This window comes from Etheostoma spectabile, chromosome 7 (assembly GCF_008692095.1).
Source record: "Etheostoma spectabile isolate EspeVRDwgs_2016 chromosome 7, UIUC_Espe_1.0, whole genome shotgun sequence".
NCBI classification, from domain to species: Eukaryota; Metazoa; Chordata; class Actinopteri; order Perciformes; family Percidae; genus Etheostoma; species Etheostoma spectabile.
The window spans coordinates 15546681-15568910 of NC_045739.1; the positions used below are offsets into that span (position 1 = coordinate 15546681).

General features: G+C 38.5%; 1 protein-coding gene across 16 annotated transcripts in view; it reads left to right on the forward strand.

Annotated features, from left to right (window-relative positions):
• The window catches only part of cacna1db (calcium channel, voltage-dependent, L type, alpha 1D subunit, b), a 76868-nt gene that overhangs the window by 52177 nt on the left and 2461 nt on the right, over positions 1 to 22230 (forward strand). For 5 of the 16 annotated variants that reach the window (XM_032521548.1, XM_032521553.1, XM_032521557.1 and 2 more), the window contains 25 exons: positions 1904 to 1963; positions 3378 to 3484; positions 3673 to 3760; positions 3865 to 3972; positions 4056 to 4108; positions 4204 to 4350; positions 4636 to 4837; positions 5200 to 5358; positions 5565 to 5675; positions 6856 to 6939; positions 8775 to 8816; positions 9658 to 9786; positions 10414 to 10479; positions 10631 to 10722; positions 10849 to 11008; positions 11145 to 11272; positions 11457 to 11553; positions 11752 to 11854; positions 12626 to 12727; positions 16743 to 16879; positions 18048 to 18164; positions 19388 to 19833; positions 21176 to 21202; positions 21471 to 21611; positions 21826 to 21983. In XM_032521548.1, coding sequence (XP_032377439.1) covers positions 1904 to 1963; positions 3378 to 3484; positions 3673 to 3760; positions 3865 to 3972; positions 4056 to 4108; positions 4204 to 4350; positions 4636 to 4837; positions 5200 to 5358; positions 5565 to 5675; positions 6856 to 6939; positions 8775 to 8816; positions 9658 to 9786; positions 10414 to 10479; positions 10631 to 10722; positions 10849 to 11008; positions 11145 to 11272; positions 11457 to 11553; positions 11752 to 11854; positions 12626 to 12727; positions 16743 to 16879; positions 18048 to 18164; positions 19388 to 19833; positions 21176 to 21202; positions 21471 to 21611; positions 21826 to 21983 — 3064 coding nt within the window. Of the gene's footprint in view, positions 1 to 1903; positions 1964 to 2049; positions 2110 to 3377; positions 3485 to 3672; positions 3761 to 3864; positions 3973 to 4055; positions 4109 to 4203; positions 4351 to 4635; positions 4838 to 5199; positions 5359 to 5564; positions 5676 to 6110; positions 6189 to 6855; positions 6940 to 8774; positions 8817 to 9657; positions 9787 to 10413; positions 10480 to 10630; positions 10723 to 10848; positions 11009 to 11144; positions 11273 to 11456; positions 11554 to 11751; positions 11855 to 12625; positions 12728 to 16742; positions 16880 to 18047; positions 18165 to 19387; positions 19834 to 21175; positions 21203 to 21470; positions 21612 to 21825; positions 21984 to 22230 lie in introns of all 16 variants that reach the window. The other 11 variants (XM_032521554.1, XM_032521559.1, XM_032521561.1 and 8 more) reach the window with 6 other exon arrangements.

Below are 22230 nucleotides of genomic sequence, written 5' to 3' on the forward strand. Positions count from 1 at the left end.
GTTGATAAATGATTAAATAATTGATGGCTGAATTCCATTTAGCTGCTTCAGTTTCAGTGTCTTGTTGTAGAAAGACAGGTCGAATTTAAGTTCTGTCCACACCGGAGGTGGAAACAATTCATCACTCCATTGACTTTGTATTGCATGAAGGTGCCTCCTTGTCAATTCCGTCTGCTAGCAAACAACAGAAAATTTCAAAAAAGCTGCAGTGTGGTCAGATGCACTACCAACAGGGTAAATAACCCATAACTTAATTTTTATAACTTGCTGAACCAAAAAACTAAGCCTTAAAAAAGACAAAAGGGGATACAAGACATAAGATATATAGACATGAGGCATCCGCAGGAAGAATGGGAAAACTATGGGATCCTGACACTTAGCAAGTCAAAAATCTAAATGTCCCTTTTAGACTAACTATATTTCTGTAAGTTATCTAAAGCATTTCCAACTTATTTCACAGTGGAATATGAATAAATCTGAAATCTATGCAGTGTTAATAATAATAAGTGTCTTAGCTTCAGTGTTGGGCAAGTTACTTTTAAAAAGTAATTAGTTACAGTTACTAGTTACTTCTTCTAAAAGTAATTAAATTAGATACTAAGTTACAAATTATAAAAGTAACTAGTTACTTCAGAAAGTAACTAATGTTACTTTCAAGTACATTTTTAAATGCTCAAATGTGACACCCGCTCCCCCCCTCTTTAATGGAACTTAAAACACATGTGCATGTTCAATTATTTATGGTAAATCTGAATATTATAATGAAATGGACACTTAATACAAAACACTCTTTGTAGTGCAAATAACAAAAGTGCCCTGGTGTTTATACTTGTGTGCTGTTGTGTGCGTCAACCTGGCGTGTGTGTGTGTGTGTGTGTGTGTGTGTGTGCGTGTGATAGAGCAATGGAGAAGTGAGAGAGTGACAGCTATCAGCTTCGGAGCGAGTAGCCTCTCTACAGTCATAGTGAGAGAAACAAAGTGCCCCCCCCGTGTTTTCTGACTACGGGGGGAAATCTTTAGCAGGAAAAGATACCCCTCTCCTTGATTTCATAACGCCATACCTATCTTTGCCTCTCAGCTCAGAGATCTCGTTGGTCTACTAAAAAAATAGCTTCAATTATAGAAACGCGCCGCATTTATTACACGTTATTAATACGGTAAGAGTAATCAATTAGATTACTTGTTACTGAAAAAAACCAACACCAGTATTTATAACGCCATTATCCCTATCACTGCTTAGCCTACTAACACATAGCTAACATTACCTTACTAACAGCTAACTTGTCCTCTTTGGTAGACAAAGGGTGCTAAAATAAACCTTTGACATGTTTAAATCTAATGTTTTTAGCTAACGTTTCAGCCCATGATGCACATTGGGGCTCAGATTGTTTTCCCCTCCGGTGGGCACTGTTTTCAGAGTACGATGTGTTGCACTTTGTCTTTATTGTGCAATCTTTCATACTGTCAATTTACTGAGACACTTGAATAGGACCAAGCCATCGTTAATGTTACCTCTGCCTACTGAATGTCTACTGAGAAAAAAACCTATGGAAAGCATGAGTGGGCAAATGACACACAAATAACTTGACATTTTACCTCCTGGCTTAGCTACATAAAACACAAAGTACATACATTTTTTTGATGCCAGTAAGTTAGTAATATTAACCAATATGTGTGACCAACAGTAGTTTTCTTTCTTTTTTTCATAAATCCACAAAACAACACATTTTCTGCTCCCCTACTTACCAACATATATCACTGTCACACAATACTGCATTAGAATCCGTGCAGCTTTGATATACCAGTAGTGATTTTCTGTTCTGTTCTGTTAGACTTACTGTAAAATGCATATTGCTGTGCTGTTATCTTGGAATGACTTGAACTTGTGCATTGCCTCTTGCAGATACTTGGTTATTTTGACTATGCTTTCACCGCAATCTTTACTGTTGAGATCCTGTTGAAGGTAAATGACCTCTATGCTGTGTTGTGCTGTGCTGGGTAGAGCTTCAGTAACCCTGCGTGCTTATGTCACTCTGATTGCCTCCTCAGATCCTAGGCTATGCAGACTATGTCTTCACTAGTATGTTTACATTTGAGATCCTTATTAAGGTAAACAATAAGAACAGTTGCCTGAGTAACAACCCACCACTTTCAAGCTTGCTGCATACGTCCTCCTTCCCCTCATTTTGGTATCTATAATTTTTAGTTAAAATGGCCGCCTGCTTGTCTTGTTGTCATGACGCCTATCAGTGGAGATCATGCATTATCGTCAGATATTCTTTTGTCAGTCACATTTCCATCACGGCCCACTTCCCCCTCTTCATTCTTGACCAGTTTATGGACCAGTGGCTCTCCAGAGTAGGCTACAGCTACTTTCTTTTCCTTTTTCAGCATTCTGAAGAATAAAAAATATATGCAACTTTAATCTCTGTCAGCACCATTGACTAATAGATTTCCACATTTCCATTCCAATATTGATTTTAATTAGAATTATATTCAATTTGAAATATTCTGGACTGTGGAGAGCGGAACTTGAACTTGAACTAACATCAAGCTTTATATTCCACTGCCTGATTACATCCTGTACACACAGATGTCCCCCTTTTTTCATGTCTTTTTTTGAATCATGTACTCCAAAGTAATATGCTTGAAGAAATCCACAAAAAAATATTATTTTTGCTGTTAGAATGAAATCCTCTGCATGCTCCAGGTAAAGCTAAATTATTTTGGGTTAAGCCTAAGCAAATTAGATAGGGAGAGAATTAAATGCTCTGCCTCTGGCTTAATCTACACTGGAAATGAGTGCAGTGGCTTTTGAATAATGTTCCCTGTGTCATGTCAACATTGCATTACATATATTCTATCTATCTGATCTATCTATTTGTGTGTGTGTGTGTGTGTGTGTGTGTGTGTGTGTGTGTGTGTGTGTGTGTGTGTGTGCATCTTTGACCACTATATTTTGTGGTATACTTTTGATATAAGTTTTTGTGAGTGTAAGTCAAGGCTTATGTTGACTGTTGTCTATTCATTTTTGTTTCAAAATGGTTTAAATATTGAACTAAACATAAGCCAAACATAACATATAATAAATATTTTTGAACTTGAAACTTGAATCTATTGTTGCTTACACAATATTAGAAGTGCTAATCTGTTTGTGTGTATGCTTGGAATGTAAGGGAATTGGATGCAACATAAAACATTTTATTTTATATTTTTACAAAATGGTCTTCTCAAAATTGACACTGTAAATAGTTTTATGTAACAGATCATTTAAATAGTAATAACAGCCATTTAAATCCCATTTTAGCTGGCCCTTGTATGTGTTTGATGGCGGATCTGTCTTCTTTAGTCCTGACTGTTGTCTCTCCTCTGTCCAGATGACAGCGTTTGGAGCGTTCCTTCATAAAGGGGCGTTTTGTAGAAACTACTTCAACCTTTTAGACCTGCTGGTCGTTGGTGTGTCTCTGGTCTCCTTTGGCATTCAGTATGTATCGACCAATCATTTTAAATGTTGTAAATGTAGGATTGAGCAACTGTGTGGTATTTTTGTCATAACATATAAACATTTGTCTTTGCTCTGCTAGTGGCAGAGCTGACAGGAATGCCTCCATGACACTATGCCCTTACAATTGCTCAGCTGAATCCACAGATGTGTTCTTCTATCTTCCATAGGTCCTCTGCTATCTCAGTGGTGAAGATTCTCCGTGTTTTGAGAGTTCTCCGTCCACTCAGAGCTATTAACAGAGCCAAGGGACTTAAGGTCAGAATGACAACACAACATTGTGCACAGTGTATCTGCTCCTTTGCTTCTGATAAAGTACTGTGTATTCCTACTAACAGTGTATAACTGTGTATCCTTTGCAGCATGTGGTCCAGTGTGTGTTTGTGGCCATCAGGACCATTGGCAACATCATGATCGTCACTACTCTGCTGCAGTTCATGTTCGCTTGTATCGGAGTGCAACTTTTTAAGGTACTGTGAAAAGATGGAAAGAGAGATGGAGTACAAATAAACAATGAGCACCTCTGACTTTCTCTTCTGTATTTAATGTGTAGGGGAAATTTTATCGATGCACAGATGATGCAAAGTCCAGCCCAGAGGACTGCAAGTAAGTTTGATTTAGACTCTTCATGGTTTCCAGCTTTGGATGTTGAATGTCTCTGTGTATCTGCTTGTGGTTGATATTTCCTCTTTAAATCACAGAGGTACCTACATTCTCTACAACAACGGGGACACAGCACTGCCCATGGTGAAGGAGAGGATCTGGTACAACAGCGACTTCAACTTTGACAACGTCCTTATGGCCATGATGGCTCTTTTTACTGTCTCCACGTTCGAAGGGTGGCCCACGTAAGTAATGCTTTGTGTCTGAGGTAGAATTCAGAGTTGCCTATCAATAGATAGGGAATACGATTTGTTCAACATTTTATAATCATTCACCTTTAACTTGGTCTGAATTCAAATTCTCCATTCCCACCATTTTCACTAACCAAAAGTAAAGCCCTCTCTGAATTGTAAACAATTTGACTATTTTGTGTGTATAAATGTGCTTAAAGTACACTATGCAGTATCTTTAAAAAAAAAAAAAACCCAGCAGAGTTGACCTTGACTTTCTCTGTGTTTTCGACCCTGCAGTCTACTCTACAAGGCAATCGATTCTAACAAAGAGAACATGGGTCCCATCTACAACTACCGCATCGAGATCTCCATCTTCTTCATCATCTACATCATAATCATCGCCTTCTTTATGATGAACATCTTTGTTGGTTTCGTTATTGTCACCTTTCAGGAGCAGGGGGAGAAGGAGTACAAAAACTGTGAGCTGGACAAGAACCAGGTAGGAGGGACATGTGGTGTTTGTGCATAATATTGCTGTGTGTTGGTGCATTATTTTAAATTCATTAGAAAAAAAAATCTGTTCAAATGATCAAGTATGTGTCGTTTGTTGATTCCAACCAAATGGATCAAGCTAAATAATGATGCATCTTTTCCGTCTTTCAAAAATGAAGGCTGACATAGTAGAAATGGATGCAGTAAAAGTTACAGTCCATTTTTGCTCAAATTGGATGAAACATCTACTGTTACTTTATCACTAATTGGTGCAAATAGTGCTTGCATATTTAACAGATGAAGACATGTTACACTTGTTTGTTTGTCTGTTTCTTTATTTGCCCCCATCTACCTTCACCACAACTGCAGCGTCAGTGTGTGGAATATGCTCTTAAAGCTCGTCCTCTGCGACGCTACATCCCCAAAAACCCTTACCAGTACAAGTTCTGGTATGTGGTCAACTCTACTGGCTTTGAGTATGTGATGTTTGTCCTAATCATCCTAAACACCCTGTGTCTGGCCATTCAGGTAAGTGCTTTCCATTCAAAGTCAGATTGACATAAATTAGTTGGTGAATCCTTTCTTGCAATGATTTATTGCCGAGGATTCACCCTATTCCTATTATTACACACTGTATGGCAATTACTTAATACAGATACAGATACAGTACATGTATTATTAATAAATATTTATTTTATTATTTCTGATCAGTATGTCCACCTGTCTCTTTCTAGCACCATGGTCAGTCTCACCTGTTTAACTATGCCATGGATATCCTCAACATGGTCTTCACTGGAGTTTTCACTGTGGAGATGATCCTTAAGCTTATCGCCTTCAAACCCAGAGTAAGTCTCCTCTCCTCCTCTCCTCTCCTCTCCTCTCCTCTCCTCTCCTCTTCCCTCGCCTCCTCCTCCCTCTCCTTCTCCTCTCCCCCATCCTCTCCTCTCCTCTCCTCTCCTCTCCTCTGTATTTCCTAAAATATATTCAAAACTAACACCAGTTCCTTAAATCATCTTGTTTAGTGTTTTTCCTTTTAGATCTTCCTTTTATTATTACTATTACATCCGTAAAGGGTATTTTTTTTTTAGTTTTTATCTTACCCAGCCTTCATACACTCTTCCTGTCTCTTTTATCTCCCCTCTTGGCCTCTTTGCCAATAGTCTATCGTCTTCTTCCATTACTCCACACTATAACCTCTCTACCTCTTCTACTTTCCTGCATCCCCCTCCTCTCCTGCCTCCCCCTCTCCTCCTGCTGGCTATGCATACTGCCATGATCAGGGCTATGTCGGGGACGCCTGGAACGTCTTCGATGCTCTGGTTGTGATTGGCAGTGTAGTCGACATCATACTCAGCCAGGTAGAAAGACGTATATATAACTCTTGCTCTTCCACTGCTGCTGCTGCCACTCTCCGTTTTTTCCGCCCTTCACATCTTTCCTCCTTTCCTTCCTTCCTGTCTTAATTTTGTGTCATCTTTTAAGGTTGGCTAGAGCCAATTGCTGCTCATGAAGCAAGTCTGTTGAATCTGTTGTGGATTTAATGGTTGATGAGCCCCATAGACCAAATACTGTCCATTCTGATTGGCTGTAAAATTGTCCATCAGCTACCTGTTTGTTAAATACCAACACATGCAATACATTAAGCCACTGCTCCATGCCAATTACATCTTGTGAAATTGTTTTAGGTCTATGGTGGCTAGTTCTTTTAGCCTGCCACTACATCAGTGTCAGTAAATGACTTTGTAAATAAAAGATGACTACCAAGATGGTTAATAACAAAGTATAGCTAACTTTTAAAATGAATCTTTCTATAAATCAATTATTTGTATAAATCAAACAAGTAGTACCATCACAGACTCAGTGACAAAAAGGATTTGACTTTCAACCGCACTCGCTTTTAAATATAATCACAGCTTTTTTAATGTTCTTTCTATCTTTCATAATCTTTCTTTTTTACCTTGTCTTTTTTTGCTTTGTTTTCTTTCTCTTTCTTCTTTTATGTGTCTTTGTTGCTCGTGCTTGCAGAACTATTTTGCTGATGCATGGAACACGTTTGATGCCTTAATTGTTGTGGGTAGCGTGGTTGACATTGCCATCACTGAGATCAATGTAAGTAATCATTTATCACACATACACGCCAGTTTTACTGTGATGCTCCCAGCAAGAAGGCCTTGCTCTAGCATTCAAGATCACAACTTTTTTTATGCAAAAATTGCTGTTCTTCACAACTCCAGCATCTGTCATAAAACCACAGTTTCATGACATGGTAAAATTGTGATGATGTTGCTTAAATAATGTCATTTGAGTTTAACATCTTTTTTGTTTATTATGAGAACCATGATTCCAACCCTATGCACATTAAATAATTATAAACTACAGGTTGTGAATATACAATAGATGCATAGTATTTTTATTTTTTATATATTGATTTGTGTATTATAGTTGATTGTTTTTATCAAATATATTTTTTCAAACATTCATTGCTAATTGCCCAGTATATTTGATTCCTCAAAATTGATCAAATAATGAGTAAAAAAGAAGTCTAAATTTTAATTGGGAACTGATGTTTTTGAATGCAGCTCAGTTATTATTTAAAAATCTTTAATGTAATAATTTAATAAACTCTTTTAGCTGGTAACGCCTTTGAATGTGCTCTACTACTGCCTCAAGGCCACTCTGTATTCTGGTTTGCAGCTGTGGTTAACACTGACTCCATGCATGCTGCAGGCTTGTCCATATGAACGTTTGTTTGTCCTGTCTGTCTCTTGCTTTAAATGAATGTTTGAGTTAAAGAACACACTGTACACTACCGTTGATTAAACTCTAGCATATGATATAATGTTCAAAATAAACATTGCAGACAAAAACTTGGACATTAACATATTATTAGTATGAGTTAGAGCAAAAGGTAAATATACCAAAAGAGCATGTCTGCACTTGCTGAATACGTGCTGTACGGTTCTGCTACTCAGAAAATTCCAGTGCATTGAAAAGATGTTTTTTTGTAGTTAAAAAAAAAAAAAAGACATAAGTAAGGGTTGGTGAGATGTAATAGTAGTAGTCTGTAGCAGAAAATAGGTAGTGAGGGCGCCTGGATAGCTCACCTGGTAGAGCGCGCTCCCATACATAGAGGTTCACTCCTCACTGTGTCAAATGCAGCAGACAGGTCTAGCAGCAGAGGTCTGAAGGCAGCATGGAGCACTGTCCCTGTCCCTGCAAGGAGGACCTTATCAGTTGAGTGGCCTGCTTAAATACCAGATTAGTGGGGTTTAGAAGTAAGAGGTAAGCAGTTGGTAAAAAACAGCACGTTCTGGTGTCTTGAAAAGAAAGGAAAAGAAAGCTACAGCAACTCTCAAAGGGAAGAGATTTGTGTGTCACTAACAGAAAGAAAAACATTTTTTAAGTTGTATACATTTATTTTTATCAGGCTTGACATTGAAAGATCATATCATTTTAAAACAGTGAAAACTCTTCAGTGTTTTGAATTAAATCCGGCATAAATTGCAAATTCATTAGGTGAAATATAAAATTTATTTGGGAAAAGTATATGTAAACACTAGTAATGACAAAGCAAAACCAACAATATCAGCGTTTCTCTTCCAGAAGGTGTATCAATGCTTTCTCCTTATCGTCAACGTCAACAGCTAAACTGTATGATATTTTGATGGAGACATTTTCCCTACGCATTGAAAGCTTGCATCTTGTGTCTGGTGTTACTGCTAAGAATATGTGGTAAAGCTTTTGCATGACAGGCTTTATGATGACAGTGTTCTTGTTTGTGGTATACATTGTAATGCTGTGTTGTTTTTTAAGTGAAGGTGCTTCTGAGCGTTTTTAATGCAATTACATGTTGAATAAATCAAAGGTAATGATGACATAGCATAAAGCAAAGCTGTACAGCTGGTTTGTGTAACTCGGATTAACCTTAGGCTTTTGGTTTCAAGTCGGCAGCCATTCCTGTCGTCAAGGTGATAGTGGAGCCAGGGGTAAGAAAATGAATAACCCAGAAATAGATGTTTTTGTTGTCACATTCTGTCGCTCAATTTCTGACGAAAACATTGAGATGTTTTATGGTCTCAATTGTGTGATGGTTTGTGATTGAACTCTTAATGTTTGTCTTGTTTTGAATCCACCTAGTTTGTTGCATTTTGGCTCCAGTTTCATGGTTCAACTGGCATTTTTTCTGTTGACACCTCGTCCTGTCTGGGTGCATGGAATGACCGAGACAAACAGATATCAATGTATGGTCTTTTGTCTGATTTCTTCATTTTAACATAGCTTGCCCAAGTGTTTGCAACTAGATTACCAACATTCTATAGTCAATGTTTTGAGTTTACATTTCTTGTCAAAGGTCTTGTGTGATTGACTGTAACAAGACAGTAGAAGGTCAACCTTGATGTTTGTATCAGTTGTAAAAACTATATGACAGTTTGCTTTTTGTTGTTTTTTGTCTTCGGACTGCACCTTTTATGCCTGTTGCTTGTTTTGAATCACTCATCTAGAGTTAAATGTACTATATATGCAAGTCCTTTAGGTCTGTTGCTCATGAAATGGTCACAGTTAGGCACAGACACAGTTACTCTGCATGCTGCTCCTTGGTTGTTGTCCTTGCAAAGACACAGAAAGATGACAAATGGGTTTGTCATCATAGAGATTGTCTTGTACTTCAATGTTGCTTGTTCTAATATGACTCACACATGGGGATTGAAGGAATGCATGTATGACTGCACAAATGAATGACTGGTACAGAGATGTAATCATTGTGTTTGTTTGGATCTGAAACCTTCTGTTTTTTATACCGTAATCACTCTCCATGTCCTCCACTAGAACACGGAGGACAGTGCTCGCATCTCCATCACCTTCTTCCGTCTGTTCAGAGTGATGCGATTGGTCAAACTTCTGAGCAGAGGGGAGGGCATCAGGACTCTGTTGTGGACCTTCATCAAGTCCTTCCAGGTGAGACTGTAACCCACTGCAGACATTCAAACCCTCTTTTGAGTCTGCAATATTAATACAAACCAATGAGATATGAGAGCTTACACTTTATCAAGTTAGGTTTTAGGCGAGAGATCTAAGCTTCTGAAACGGGTTGCTGGGTAGCCAGTCAACTACAATTCATTTGTGAGATGTAATTGAAAAAAATAACAGGGTTGTGTTTTTTTAGTCACTTCTATCAGAATCAGAATCAGAATCAGCTTTATTCGCCAGGTATGAGGACACATACGAGGAATTTGTCTTTGGAGCATTGTTACTCACACTGTGCTTACACATACATATCAACCAGAACAGAAATTTACACACAATATATACATACTCTAAACAGAAACAATATAGAGGCATGAGTAATATACTCATATACAACTAATAACTAGTAACTAATATACAAGGTCTAAAGAAACTGTGTAGCACGCCAAGATAAGAGAACATACAAAATGCAACAGAGACAAGTTGTACAAGATGTAATCAAGGTAACCAGGGGATCTGGTGGTGTAGCTGTGGTTTGACAATGCACTCAAATGAGAGACTGCAGATTCCAGTGTTACGTAGCCGTGTCTCACTCTTTTCTTCTTTTTTCCCACCCAGGCTCTACCCTATGTTGCACTCCTGATAGCCATGCTGTTCTTCATCTATGCTGTAATTGGGATGCAGGTAACATGGTCTATAACCTATTTGACACCCTGCAGGATATGTGTTGCCTTCAGTTACTGTTTTCATTGTGTGTAAATAGTCATTATTTGTCTTGTATTCTTGTCAGAATTTGAGAACTGGGTGGCTGATGTTGTTGTGTCTTTTTTTTTAGGTGTTTGGGAAAATAGCCATGGTGGATGGAACACAAATCAACCGCAACAACAACTTTCAAACCTTTCCTCAAGCTGTGCTGATGCTCTTCAGGTGTTTATGTAGCTTACATTGTTTGCTTTAAGCCATTATGAGTAATAATCACAAATGCATAAACAGATGTGGGGAAAATCCCCTCATTCTGCTCCTTTGTTAATGTTGATTCTTGTTCTATATTAGGTGTGCCACAGGTGAAGCCTGGCAGGAGATCATGTTGGCCTGTCTGCCAGGTAAGCTGTGTGATTCAGAGTCGGACTACAACCCTGGAGAGGAGAGAACCTGCGGAAGCGGTTTTGCCATTATCTACTTCATCAGCTTCTACATGCTCTGTGCTTTCCTGGTAATCTTCAGACATTTCTCTGTGCACTAACAGTAACGTTTTATCACATACTTGAGCATGCACATTCCTGTATGAATGAAAATGAAATGCCAATGAAATACCACAAACAAAAGATTAATGCAAGTTCTGGTTTCAGATCATAAACCTGTTTGTTGCTGTCATCATGGATAACTTTGACTATCTGACCCGCGATTGGTCCATTCTTGGACCACATCACCTGGATGAGTTTAAAAGGATCTGGTCTGAATACGACCCTGAAGCAAAGTGAGAACTATCACCAGACGTTTTTTTCCCCTGTTACTTATACTCTATACTGCATTACACTGTACTACTGCTAAGGGATATTTGTGTTATTTGTGATAATGAGTTACTTATCAGGACCTGCAGAGGCAGTGAAGACTGTGCTCAGTGGAATAGTGCCTAATATTTGAATGCATCTTGTTGCCAGGGGCAGGATAAAACACCTTGATGTGGTGACTCTGCTGAGAAGGATCCAGCCTCCGCTGGGCTTTGGCAAGCTCTGCCCTCACAGAGTGGCCTGTAAAGTAGGTTTCCACAACATAACGACACGCTCACACCTATACAGATAGAGAAATGTGTAAACACTACTATGGTGAATGTTTAGGGTGCCATACAATACATGAACACTTTTGTCAATCATTGACATATACAGGACATTCAAAGCTTTCACAGTACTAATTTCACATTTGCTGCCTCCTTGTAAATCTGAACTTCTGTTGCAGCGTCTGGTGGCGATGAACATGCCCCTCAACAGTGATGGGACAGTCATGTTTAATGCCACCTTGTTTGCTCTGGTCCGCACTGCTCTCAAGATTAAGACTGAGGGTAAGTCTCCACCTTCAAGCCATAGGAGATCTGCAATATTATTTGTTCTATTCTTATGGATTATTCATATTGATTGGTTGAACTATTTTTAGCTGTGTATTCTGCACAGTAAAAAAGAGGCACTTACAGTAGGAAGTAGATCCTTCATTTTAAGTAGTATGACCATGAGGTAGGAACAGGGAGCACAAGGGAGTTACTGGGCCAAAGTGTGGAGCTTCCAGGCATAAAAGCTACTTGAGATGACAGCCCAGAGAAACCACTACAGCAGTCAGTGTGTTTGTTATTTATGATCCAAAATGTCATGAACAGAGACGCTTTAGCACCTTGGCAAAAAATCTTTATACCAGCAATTACCTTTGACTGAGGGCCAGATGATATTAAGTCATATTTGAGATTAGCATGAGCCTTGTATTTACATTATCTATAGATTGGTGAATAATTTTTTTAATGTAACACAGTTATGTTTTTGATAATTTTGCGTCATGCTACTTGACTTTTAGTATTATAGTCCCCTATTCCCAACTGTGTCAGTGTCTTGGACTCCTTATTCTAGTTAACAATAACATTTAACATTTTGCCACAAGAGGGAGTCAAAAATGTTCAATAAGTAGTCCCTCCTCTAAGGCCAACAAGGCTCATGCTATTTAATACACACGGCATCAAAACTACAAACAGAAACCACTTAATACACCACTATATTGATCATCACTCTGTGCTTTTAACCAAAGTGACCTTACAGTTAAACATTCCACTTTTTCAACCATTTCCAAGGTAACTTGGACCAAGCCAATGAGGAGCTTAGAGCTGTGATTAAAAAGATCTGGAAGAGGACCAGCATGAAGCTACTGGACCAAGTGGTGCCCCCTGCAGGCGGTCAGTGGTCATTACACACACAGGGCACACGGTCAACTCATGCATAAACATGAATCAACATTTGCTTTGTACCGTCATTCACAGTTCAAACAGTAACCTCACTGTGTCTTTTACTTCCTTTGTACTGTTTTTTAACTTGGTAGATTTGAATACACACTGCTTCTCATTTGTATGCAATGCCAATGGCAATAATGGCACCCTAATGGCAGTGTATTAATAGAAGGAGGAAGAATGGACATGCATTTTAATGCAAATTTATTATTACCTTAATTTGAATTATGAAAGGAAGTTGTTGCTATTTACATACTTTTATTCTCTCTGCTACACTATGTTGCTATATACTGTGCATCAGCAAGGAATTACGCCGAGCTTTTTAACTTTTCACTTTTTTGATGTGAGAATCATCATGGATTCAGAGAGAGAGTGAGAGAGTAAAGTGAGACTTCCAACAAAATCTGAAACATTTTGACCTTCTCCTGGACTAAAAAAGCGAATAACAAAGTTTTCAATGCCACCTTTTCAATCCTACATATTGGTAATGTTCAATACACAAGATTGATTTTGGGTGGCGTATCGCTTTAAGAAACAGGTATTTAGAGTTAATCCACCAGACGCCTTCAGCATCCTGTTTTTGTTTTTCTGAAGTGGAGAGGCCCACTTGCAAACCAAAACCCCAAACCAGATAGACCAGGTTACTTTGTAGACTACTTTCACTTCAGTTCATGGAAACTCTCCTTTATCGCTGTCAGCCAGTCACAGTTTAACTGCGGCCCCTCTATCAATAATCTAGCTGTCTCTGGTTTTGCATTCTTTTCTTCTCTCCTCTAGCTCTCCCTCACTGTATAAAAATTATACAGTACAAAATTATGCTCTTAAATACATACATAACTTGTTTTGCTAAAATCTTTTTTTAATGTGCACTTAAGAAAGATTCTGCAGCTTCTTTATTGCCAGGTTTCATTCCCATCATCAAAACCAATGCGACATATGTTCCTGTAACATTAGCCAAGTATGATAGAGTTGTGCTATGTGTGATTTTTCTGTTTGGTTTCATTATGGTCGCTTTGAATTATTTTTTTCACTTTACACAAAGAATTCTTAGTAAAAGAAGGCTAAGGAAAGGCACACCTGAGTCCAGCCGGCACATACAGCCTCCTCTAGTTGTGTTCATGTAGTTTTTCCAGTGTCCTTCATTGCTTACAATGCTTCAGCTCTGTTGTGTTTTACAAATTGTCAAATTTAATTTAACTACATGTCTTTGTGTGCAATAGATGGCCAACCTCTCTTCTTGTTTTATTGAATCTTTTCTGCCAAGCCTCTCTCTTCCACAGCTTCCTCTGCTTTCATTAGTGCTCTGTCAGTTGCTGGCCTTCTTCTCTTCTCTTTCCACCGTCCTGTGCTGTCTGGAGAAGTTCTGTTTTAGTCTGGTGGCATGAACTACTGATAACCTCTTTCTTAAATAACATCATCAGGCTCTGTCCAGAAAGAGAACCTGCTGTCACCTGTGGGCACAAAATTGACCCGCCCATGCCAGGTCGATGCATTGCAAAGAAAATAACAATCTTAGCATCTTATCAAGTAAGCCAGTTAAACACAGTCAAAATCACTTGTGTCTACTTGGTTATTTTCTTTTAAGTGAAAATGTTTACAGATTACTTGCTTGAAAAACATAAATCGTGAAAATACAAACTAAAAGTGTATTATGAAGATGATTTATTGATAAATTATTGGCCCACACATTCATGCACATCTAACAATCTGGATTCAGAGACTTTAAGATATTAGATGGTCTTTGCATTTAATGCATTTTAGTGAAGATAGTAGACAAAAACTTAATTTTTAAGATTGTGAATATGCTTTTGGTCACAGGTTTAATTTTCTGAACAGAGCCTTTAACAGTTTCTCTCTGGCTGTGTCGGGAGATGTAGAGAAATGTGTCAGCTGCTTTAAGATGAATCATCAGATCAGGATGGAATGGTGCTTCCATCTTAAAGCATCCATCCTACTGACATTTGTCACCTTTACTTGATTCCCCTCAAGCTAAAATGGATTTGAGGAAAGGTCACGATGGGAAAAAAACTCCCACATTTCCTACGCACCGGGCTTCAGCTGCTTGTTTTCTTGTTTAGCCTCTCCCCATTCTGCTTCAGCAACTTTATCTGAGTGACTCAGACCCACGCTTGAGTAGATTACCTGCATGGCAGATAGTGTGTGTAGTCACTACTTTTTCTCTGGCTTAATGTAGTTTGTGTGTTTTCCCTCCAAAGGGGATCCATAGATCTGACCCCTGCTGCTTCTCTTTGCTGCCTTCTTGCATGTGCTTCTCGCTACAGATCTCGTTGTTTTTCAAAGATATACAACAATGTAAAACACCTCTCCTCGTCTGTCTCTGATGGCGGTGAATAGAGGGTTTTTTATTACACACGAGCAGCTGTGTATGTATGTGTTTGTTCGTTTTTGTGCAAGAAGAGTTTGTTTCATAACCACGCAGATGTATTCAGATGTAAGATGCGCTGCAGGCATAGATGGTATCTGTTGTCAGGTTAAAAGCTGCTGCACATGTTGTGTGTGCGTGTGTGTTTAAATGTCATTTGCAGAGATTTGTAAAAAGCATCGTCATCCACTTCACACACATTCAGCTCTGATATTGGCATTAATGTTATGTTGGTAACATTTTATTACACCTGTCATGAACATGATTTTTCATGATTCTTGAAGTGCCATTCTGTACAATTCGACACACAGCAATGTTGACATTGTTTGAGATGTTTGTGTTATGACAACTTGTGATTAACCAAAACAACATAACTCGTCAATATCTTTGTCATGACAACTTGACATTAACCAGACTTAACTTAACATTAGACAAGAAAACATAACCTGTTAATGTCTGTATAATGACTTAACAACTTAGCCTACTTAACCGGCCATAAACAATTTAACAGCAGCAGTTAGTGGTTACTTTACCAACAAGTTCATCCGTCCAAAACTTAATAAATCACCTCAGCACTGTACTCACTGTCGCCAAACTGGCCTTATAACATTAAATGACATTTTAATGAAAGTCCAAATGGTTACACTTTACTGGAGGACAAAGGATTTCTTCATGACATTTTTATAAAAGCATTCGACAGGGTAATCAAACTTTATGACATCTTCATGAAAATTCTAAATGGTTTAAATTTACTCGAGGTCATGGAAAATATTCATGACAATTATAATGGTGTCATTATAATGGCAATTATAAAACCAACCACGTATGAGTAATGTAATGTTACACTTAATAGTTTCTGTAATTTTGATAATTAAGTAATCATGGTGTTATTACACAAATATCTTTAACAATGTCGGCATTCCATTAAAAGTGTCATAATTTACCTGATGAAAATTGATGACGGATCAGTCAGCTCATGAGATGTGTCATGTTATGGTTATGACAGTGTCACGACAGTCTTACGCACACCTCTTCAAATTTACTACAATGGGTAACTACAACTGTGTTTTTACCCCCAGATAAATCATTGAAAACCACAGTCTCTTTGATGTGCTTCCAAAAAATGACTTTATGACACGATGGTCTGTTTTTTGGTCTGTTGTGATCCTTTTGAAATAGTGTTTTCCAGACTGGATGGTCTTGATTATGCTTATGCAGCAGGGGTTCATGGCATTTCATTTACATGTCTTGGTATTTTTCATTTTGATTGTTACAGAAGTATTTTGTTTTTATTGACAAGATATTATCTTGGTTTGGTGGTTTTTATCATTGTGATGTTATACTGTTAATGGTCTTCAGTTTTTGATACTTGTGATACTTTTATACTTTTATATTTGATGCTAGTTTATTTGACTTTCCTGCCTAGATCTGTTTTCTTAGATGTCGAGATAGTGGTGGTGGGTAAGATCTCTGTTGAGGGATTTTATGTTTCCAATTATATGGATGCAAAAAGAATTTCTGTGTTGAGATAATTCCGTATTTTGGTGTTGATCTGGGAGGCTGTCTGGTCTGTTCACTCAGATGACGAGGTAACAGTGGGGAAGTTCTATGCCACCTTCCTGATACAGGACTACTTCAGGAAGTTCAAGAGGCGCAAAGAGCAAGGTCTTGTAGGAAGGCACTCATGGGAAAGGCTGAACACAACCATGGCTCTACAGGTGAGTGAAGTACAATGTATCATGCTTGTGTTCATGGGAGTACAATCTCACATATTTATTCCACCAAGGCACTGAACAAATCAGTGATTGAATGTTACTAAACATCCTTCATCTACATAAGAGCTAACTTTGATTCTCACATCAAGTCTGTCTATACAACAGAAAATCTACCTAGACATTTTTGTTTAGTATTAGACTCACATCTAGATTCTAATAACCAGTATAATAACCAGTAAATACAGTAAATATTAGAGAATTCAAATACAGGCAAGGTTTTGAAAAGTTGCTCATGCATTTAGAAGATGCTGATTGGAATACTGTTTTGTCTGTGTTTTTTAGTGTTAGGTCTCCCCAAAAAGCCGCTCAGGTATTGTCAGCTTAAGGGTTTTGCGGTTATAACAAAGACATCACAATATGGACTTCCAATGGGTCATTGTCACTCATCACCACCAGTTATATCATGCCGCGCAAAATGTTTTGATGAATTCATCTACCTTTAAATATTGGTTTCTGAGGGTTGTGGTGCTCACAGCATTGAAAGATGACGTCAGAAACATTAAAAAGCAATATCTCTGTCTGCAAAAACAATCTCTCTGGATACTCCACAGTGCAGTGTCACATTTTCATTGGAACTACCAAGCAATAGTTCCTAGGAAAGTAAAAAAAAAATAAAAAAAAATATGCATGCTAGAAACCACAACAGGTGAGAACATGTTTAATTTGGGCCAAGTCTCCCTTTAAAAGTAACTCTGCTTGTTTTACTTTAATGCTCCACAGAGCTGAAAACCTCCAGAAGATGTGAGATTTGCTCTGACCGCCTTTAAAACCACGTTATCAGCATTTATTAAATACTTATACACTGAAAGTGACATGCTTACACATGAAAAAACTGGAATGTTTGCCAACATTAATATCCATTGTTTTTCTAAAGATTATTTGTTGGGCGTTTTAGGCCTTTATTTGACAGGACGGATGAAGACATGAAAGTCCAGAGTCAAAGCCCAGCCCGCTGCTTCGAGGATTAAACCTTTATAAATGGGCACCTGCTCTACCAACTGAGCTATCTGGGCACCCGCCCATTGTTTTTCTTAACCAGATCGAGATTCACATGTATATAAAAAGCTTGTGATGGCTGGCAGATCTGGTGTTATAGCTGCTCTCTTTGCAGGCCGGCCTGCGCACGCTGCATGACATTGGACCAGAGATCCGGCGAGCCATATCTTGTGACCTTCAAGAGGCAGGGCTGGTAAATGTTGATGGAGAGGAAGAAGAGGAAATCTACAGGGTAAAAATCCTTGAAGATTTGTTAGTTTGTTCATTTTTTTATTTATTTTGTTTCAGACGTCCCAGAGAGTCAAGTAGCTGTGCTGTTAGTGTAAATTAGTGTGACAACATCTCACATATAACACCCAGGATCCACATTCTGTTATTATTTAGTATTATCCAACCTTTTAAGGACACCAATTTTATTTGTGAATGAATAATGTATTGTAAATAAATAAATGTTCTTCCTTAAAATACAGGGGACATAAGTATACACACCCCTATGTTAAATTCCCATAGAGGCAGGCACATTTTTATTTTTAAAAGACAGTTATCTCATGGATCCAGGATAATATGCATCCTGATAAAGTTCCCTTGGCCTTTGAAATTAAAATAACCCCATATCATCACATACCCATCACTAAACCTAGAGATAGGCATGGTTTTATTTCAGTTAGCTTAATAACTGTTTGATTTGCATTGAGAGATAAACTTATGGAAAGTTCCCCATGTTTATCTCTATGTATGGTGAAGGGCATGTGATGATGTGGGGTTATTATAATTCTAAAGGCCAAGGGAACTTTATCAGGATGCATATTATCCTTGATCCATTAAATAACTGCCCTTTAAAAATAAAAATGTGCCTGCCTCTATGGGAATTTAACACAGGGGTGGGTATACTTATGCGACTGTATTTTAAGGAAGAACATTTATTTATTTACAGTACATTATTCATTCACACAGAAAATTGGTGTCCTTAAAAGGTTGGAATTTCCTAATTTTTTAAAATTAAGGCATTAAGATCAATTTCCAAAAGATGTTTTTTTATTTATCTTTTTAATCAACTTTAGCCTGGGTGTGTAAACTTATTCAAGCCACTGTATACAATGCAGAGAAGAACCTGGTTTTACATTCAGATATGAGATTTAATACATTGTACACTTTTTTCAGGGGTAACTGTATACAAGTAAATGTTATTATTAACAACAGGCTCTGATCTTCTGTATGAAAAACAGAAGGAAGAGGTGTAGAGCTAGGCTGGATTCACATGATTACATATTTTGTTAATAACATTTCACCCCACTGTTTTAGGTATTTTTGAAACATTTGATTGACTGTTAAATGAATGAATGTTGCGATCCACTGATTTAAACGTTGTTTATCTTTGTGAGTTGTACTATAATCAGCTTACTGTGTTTATTATTTGTCTCAGGCCTCATTGGTTTCTGGTTTCTCTTTTTGCAGCGTAACGGCGGCCTTTTTGGGAACCATGTCTACCAGGTCAGTGCCGAACAGCAAGGCTACTGCCACCCAACCACTGTCACTGAACGGCCGCTACAGATCCTGCCCTTCTCCTGTACTGCCTCAACTGAACCCACCCAAACAGGCAGGAGAGCCAGCAACGTGGACAGAGGAGGGGAGACAGAGATGAACTCTTCACCTGTCCTATATAACCATCATTATCACTCCCCTCATCCGTATAATCATCCTCACTGTATTTCTACTTGCCATCAATCGCCAATACCCTCCAATGCCAACCTCAACAATGCCAACGTGCCCTCACTTCTCTCCATGAACAATGGGAGGCAGCAGAAGTGTTTGTTAAGGCAAGACCGTCCGTCCTCCACCCAAAATGGATCATCAGTGTCCACTGACAGCAAAGACAAACTTTGGAAGTCACACTCCACGAGGTCAGAATGGATTCATACAATACATTTACAGTTCAGTCAGACAACTCACAATTTAAATGTTTATAATAACAGCAGAACGTTGTGTTTGGTGGCCAGAATCCGACCTCATCACTCCCCGCAGTTTGTTTTACATGGGATAAAGTAGCTTCCTCCTGGCCGGAGCCTGCAGCAGTAGTTAGCAACAGGCTAACTGCAGGCAGTGATACAGGTGCAGGGCAGCAGTAGCATTGAGAAGTAAGAGATTGGGGAAATTGTGCAGCTTAAATAGACTGCAGAATTGAGGGGTTGTGTTTGGTAAATGATACGGGGAATGAGGCATGCCACGCGTGTGTACAACGGTGCAGCTCGAGTTGACTGCCTGAACTGGCTTGCGGGCATTTCCCCATTAATACCCGTTGGTAAAATCACTGCAGTTCCCCTTTATAGGAGAATCTTGTTTTGCGTAAACCAAAGCAGCCTCAGGAGCATCTCGTATTATATTTAAGGATGTATTATCTATTTTTTGATGCTGATTCAAGACCTTACATAGAAATTTAATTAAGTAAAGAAAAAAAGTATTTTTTAATGAGGGTTTAGCAGTTTGAGAGGAGCAAAGTTGATGGACTGTACTATGGGGCTGAGTGATAATTCAATATTTTTAATTTATCGTCTCAGATCTCTGACATGAATATGAATATCTTAAAATATTCTTAGTAATATTGTGATATTAAGTGAAGCCAGCCCAGCTGCACTGCCAACTGTCCTTTGAAACTCCCAAAAGATGAAGAAGATAAATTGGAAAAAAAGGACATGTTCCATAGAAACCCATCTTGACAGCCTCCTGTTCAGCATGACCGAATGTCATTGCTCCACGTAAAACCTTGTTCACCCCCACAGATGTGCAAATATCTGCCCACACAGTTATTAGTGGCTAATTGTTTCCTTTCCCAAAGGTTGCAGCAAGTATTCAATTTAGATATTTCCTGGTAGTGATGAACATGACAACAAATAGCTTTTGTATAACAATATTAACCAAATACCCCTCTCCTGCTGAGGGAGTGCTTTCCCTTATGTTCTCAGAGATTTGGGCTCTACAAGTATACTTGTCTTAATATAATAAACTGAAAATAAAAACTGTGGGATATAACATGTAATGTCATTACAGTTTTCCCTGAATGCTTAGGGAGAGAAAGCTTGTAAAGTGGTGAAACCATTCAGGTAATATTCAGCCTGGACAAAAATCTATTTTTGAAAGCACCTTAATGTGTGTCCTCTTGTCTTTTGTCATTGCATGCAACCTCTCATCCTATTCCTTTCCTGCTGTCCTGTCTGTCTGACTGCCCACTTCCTCTCCTTGGAGCAGGACACGCTACTATGAGGCCTACATTAGGTATGCGCATGATGTTAGCTTCATTTCACAATATGTTGTTTATGGCGGGTGTGTCACAAAAACATGCTGCAAAAGCTTATATGATAGGGAATGAATTGCAGGTAGGTGTTACGGTAAAATTTGTGTTTTTTTTATGCACTAAATTTGCCTAAACATGCCAACAAACAGCAGATAAAATGATAGGGACATGTAATTCCTACATATGTATAATTATCAAACTTGCACTGAGTAATATTTGTGCTCATTGTCTTTAATGTTTTGATGCCAGTTCAGAAAGCGGCGGTGGGCTCTACCCTACCATTCGTCGAGAGGAGCCAGGGGGCAGGGACAGCGATGATGAGCGAGGCTCGGGAGAGTACTTCAGCGGGGAGGAGTTTCACGAAGACGACATCATGTTCCCAAAGGACAGGTACTGTGACGGCAGCTGTCAGTCTAATGATGTGAGGAAACACTGACAACAAAACACTTTAATACAGCAGTGGCTTTTCAAATGGCAGATAATTTATACAAAATGAGCACTTGGTTCATGGTGCACCTACAACATTTTTGCAACACTGAAATAATTCTTTGAGCCTCTAAGATAGATACGTGACGTTTTTTTTTTTAATCTTTTTGTTTCACAGGTTGCCCAACAAGGAACACCATGATGCAGAGGGACACTTTGACCTTGAGGTTTCCAAGGGCGACCACCAGTCTGATGGTTACTATGACGATGACCAACTGCCCATCTACCAAGACAGCAAGCGGTCACCCAGGAAATGGATTTTACCCTCTCCTCGAGGTGATACACCACAGCACAACAACTGTACAGTTTATTTTCTTATTTCTAATATATAAGATTCCTCGACACTTTAGAGAGTGAATGTATAAAAACTTTGTGTTATTCAGGTAAAAGTTTTTTGGAGCTCCTTCATAATTGTATTGCACATATCAATAAAGTGGGCGGATTCATTCACTATTGAACTTGCCAGGTTGTGTTACAGTCATTCCCCTTTGGTAACTTAATTGTAATAAATAATTACTAATGT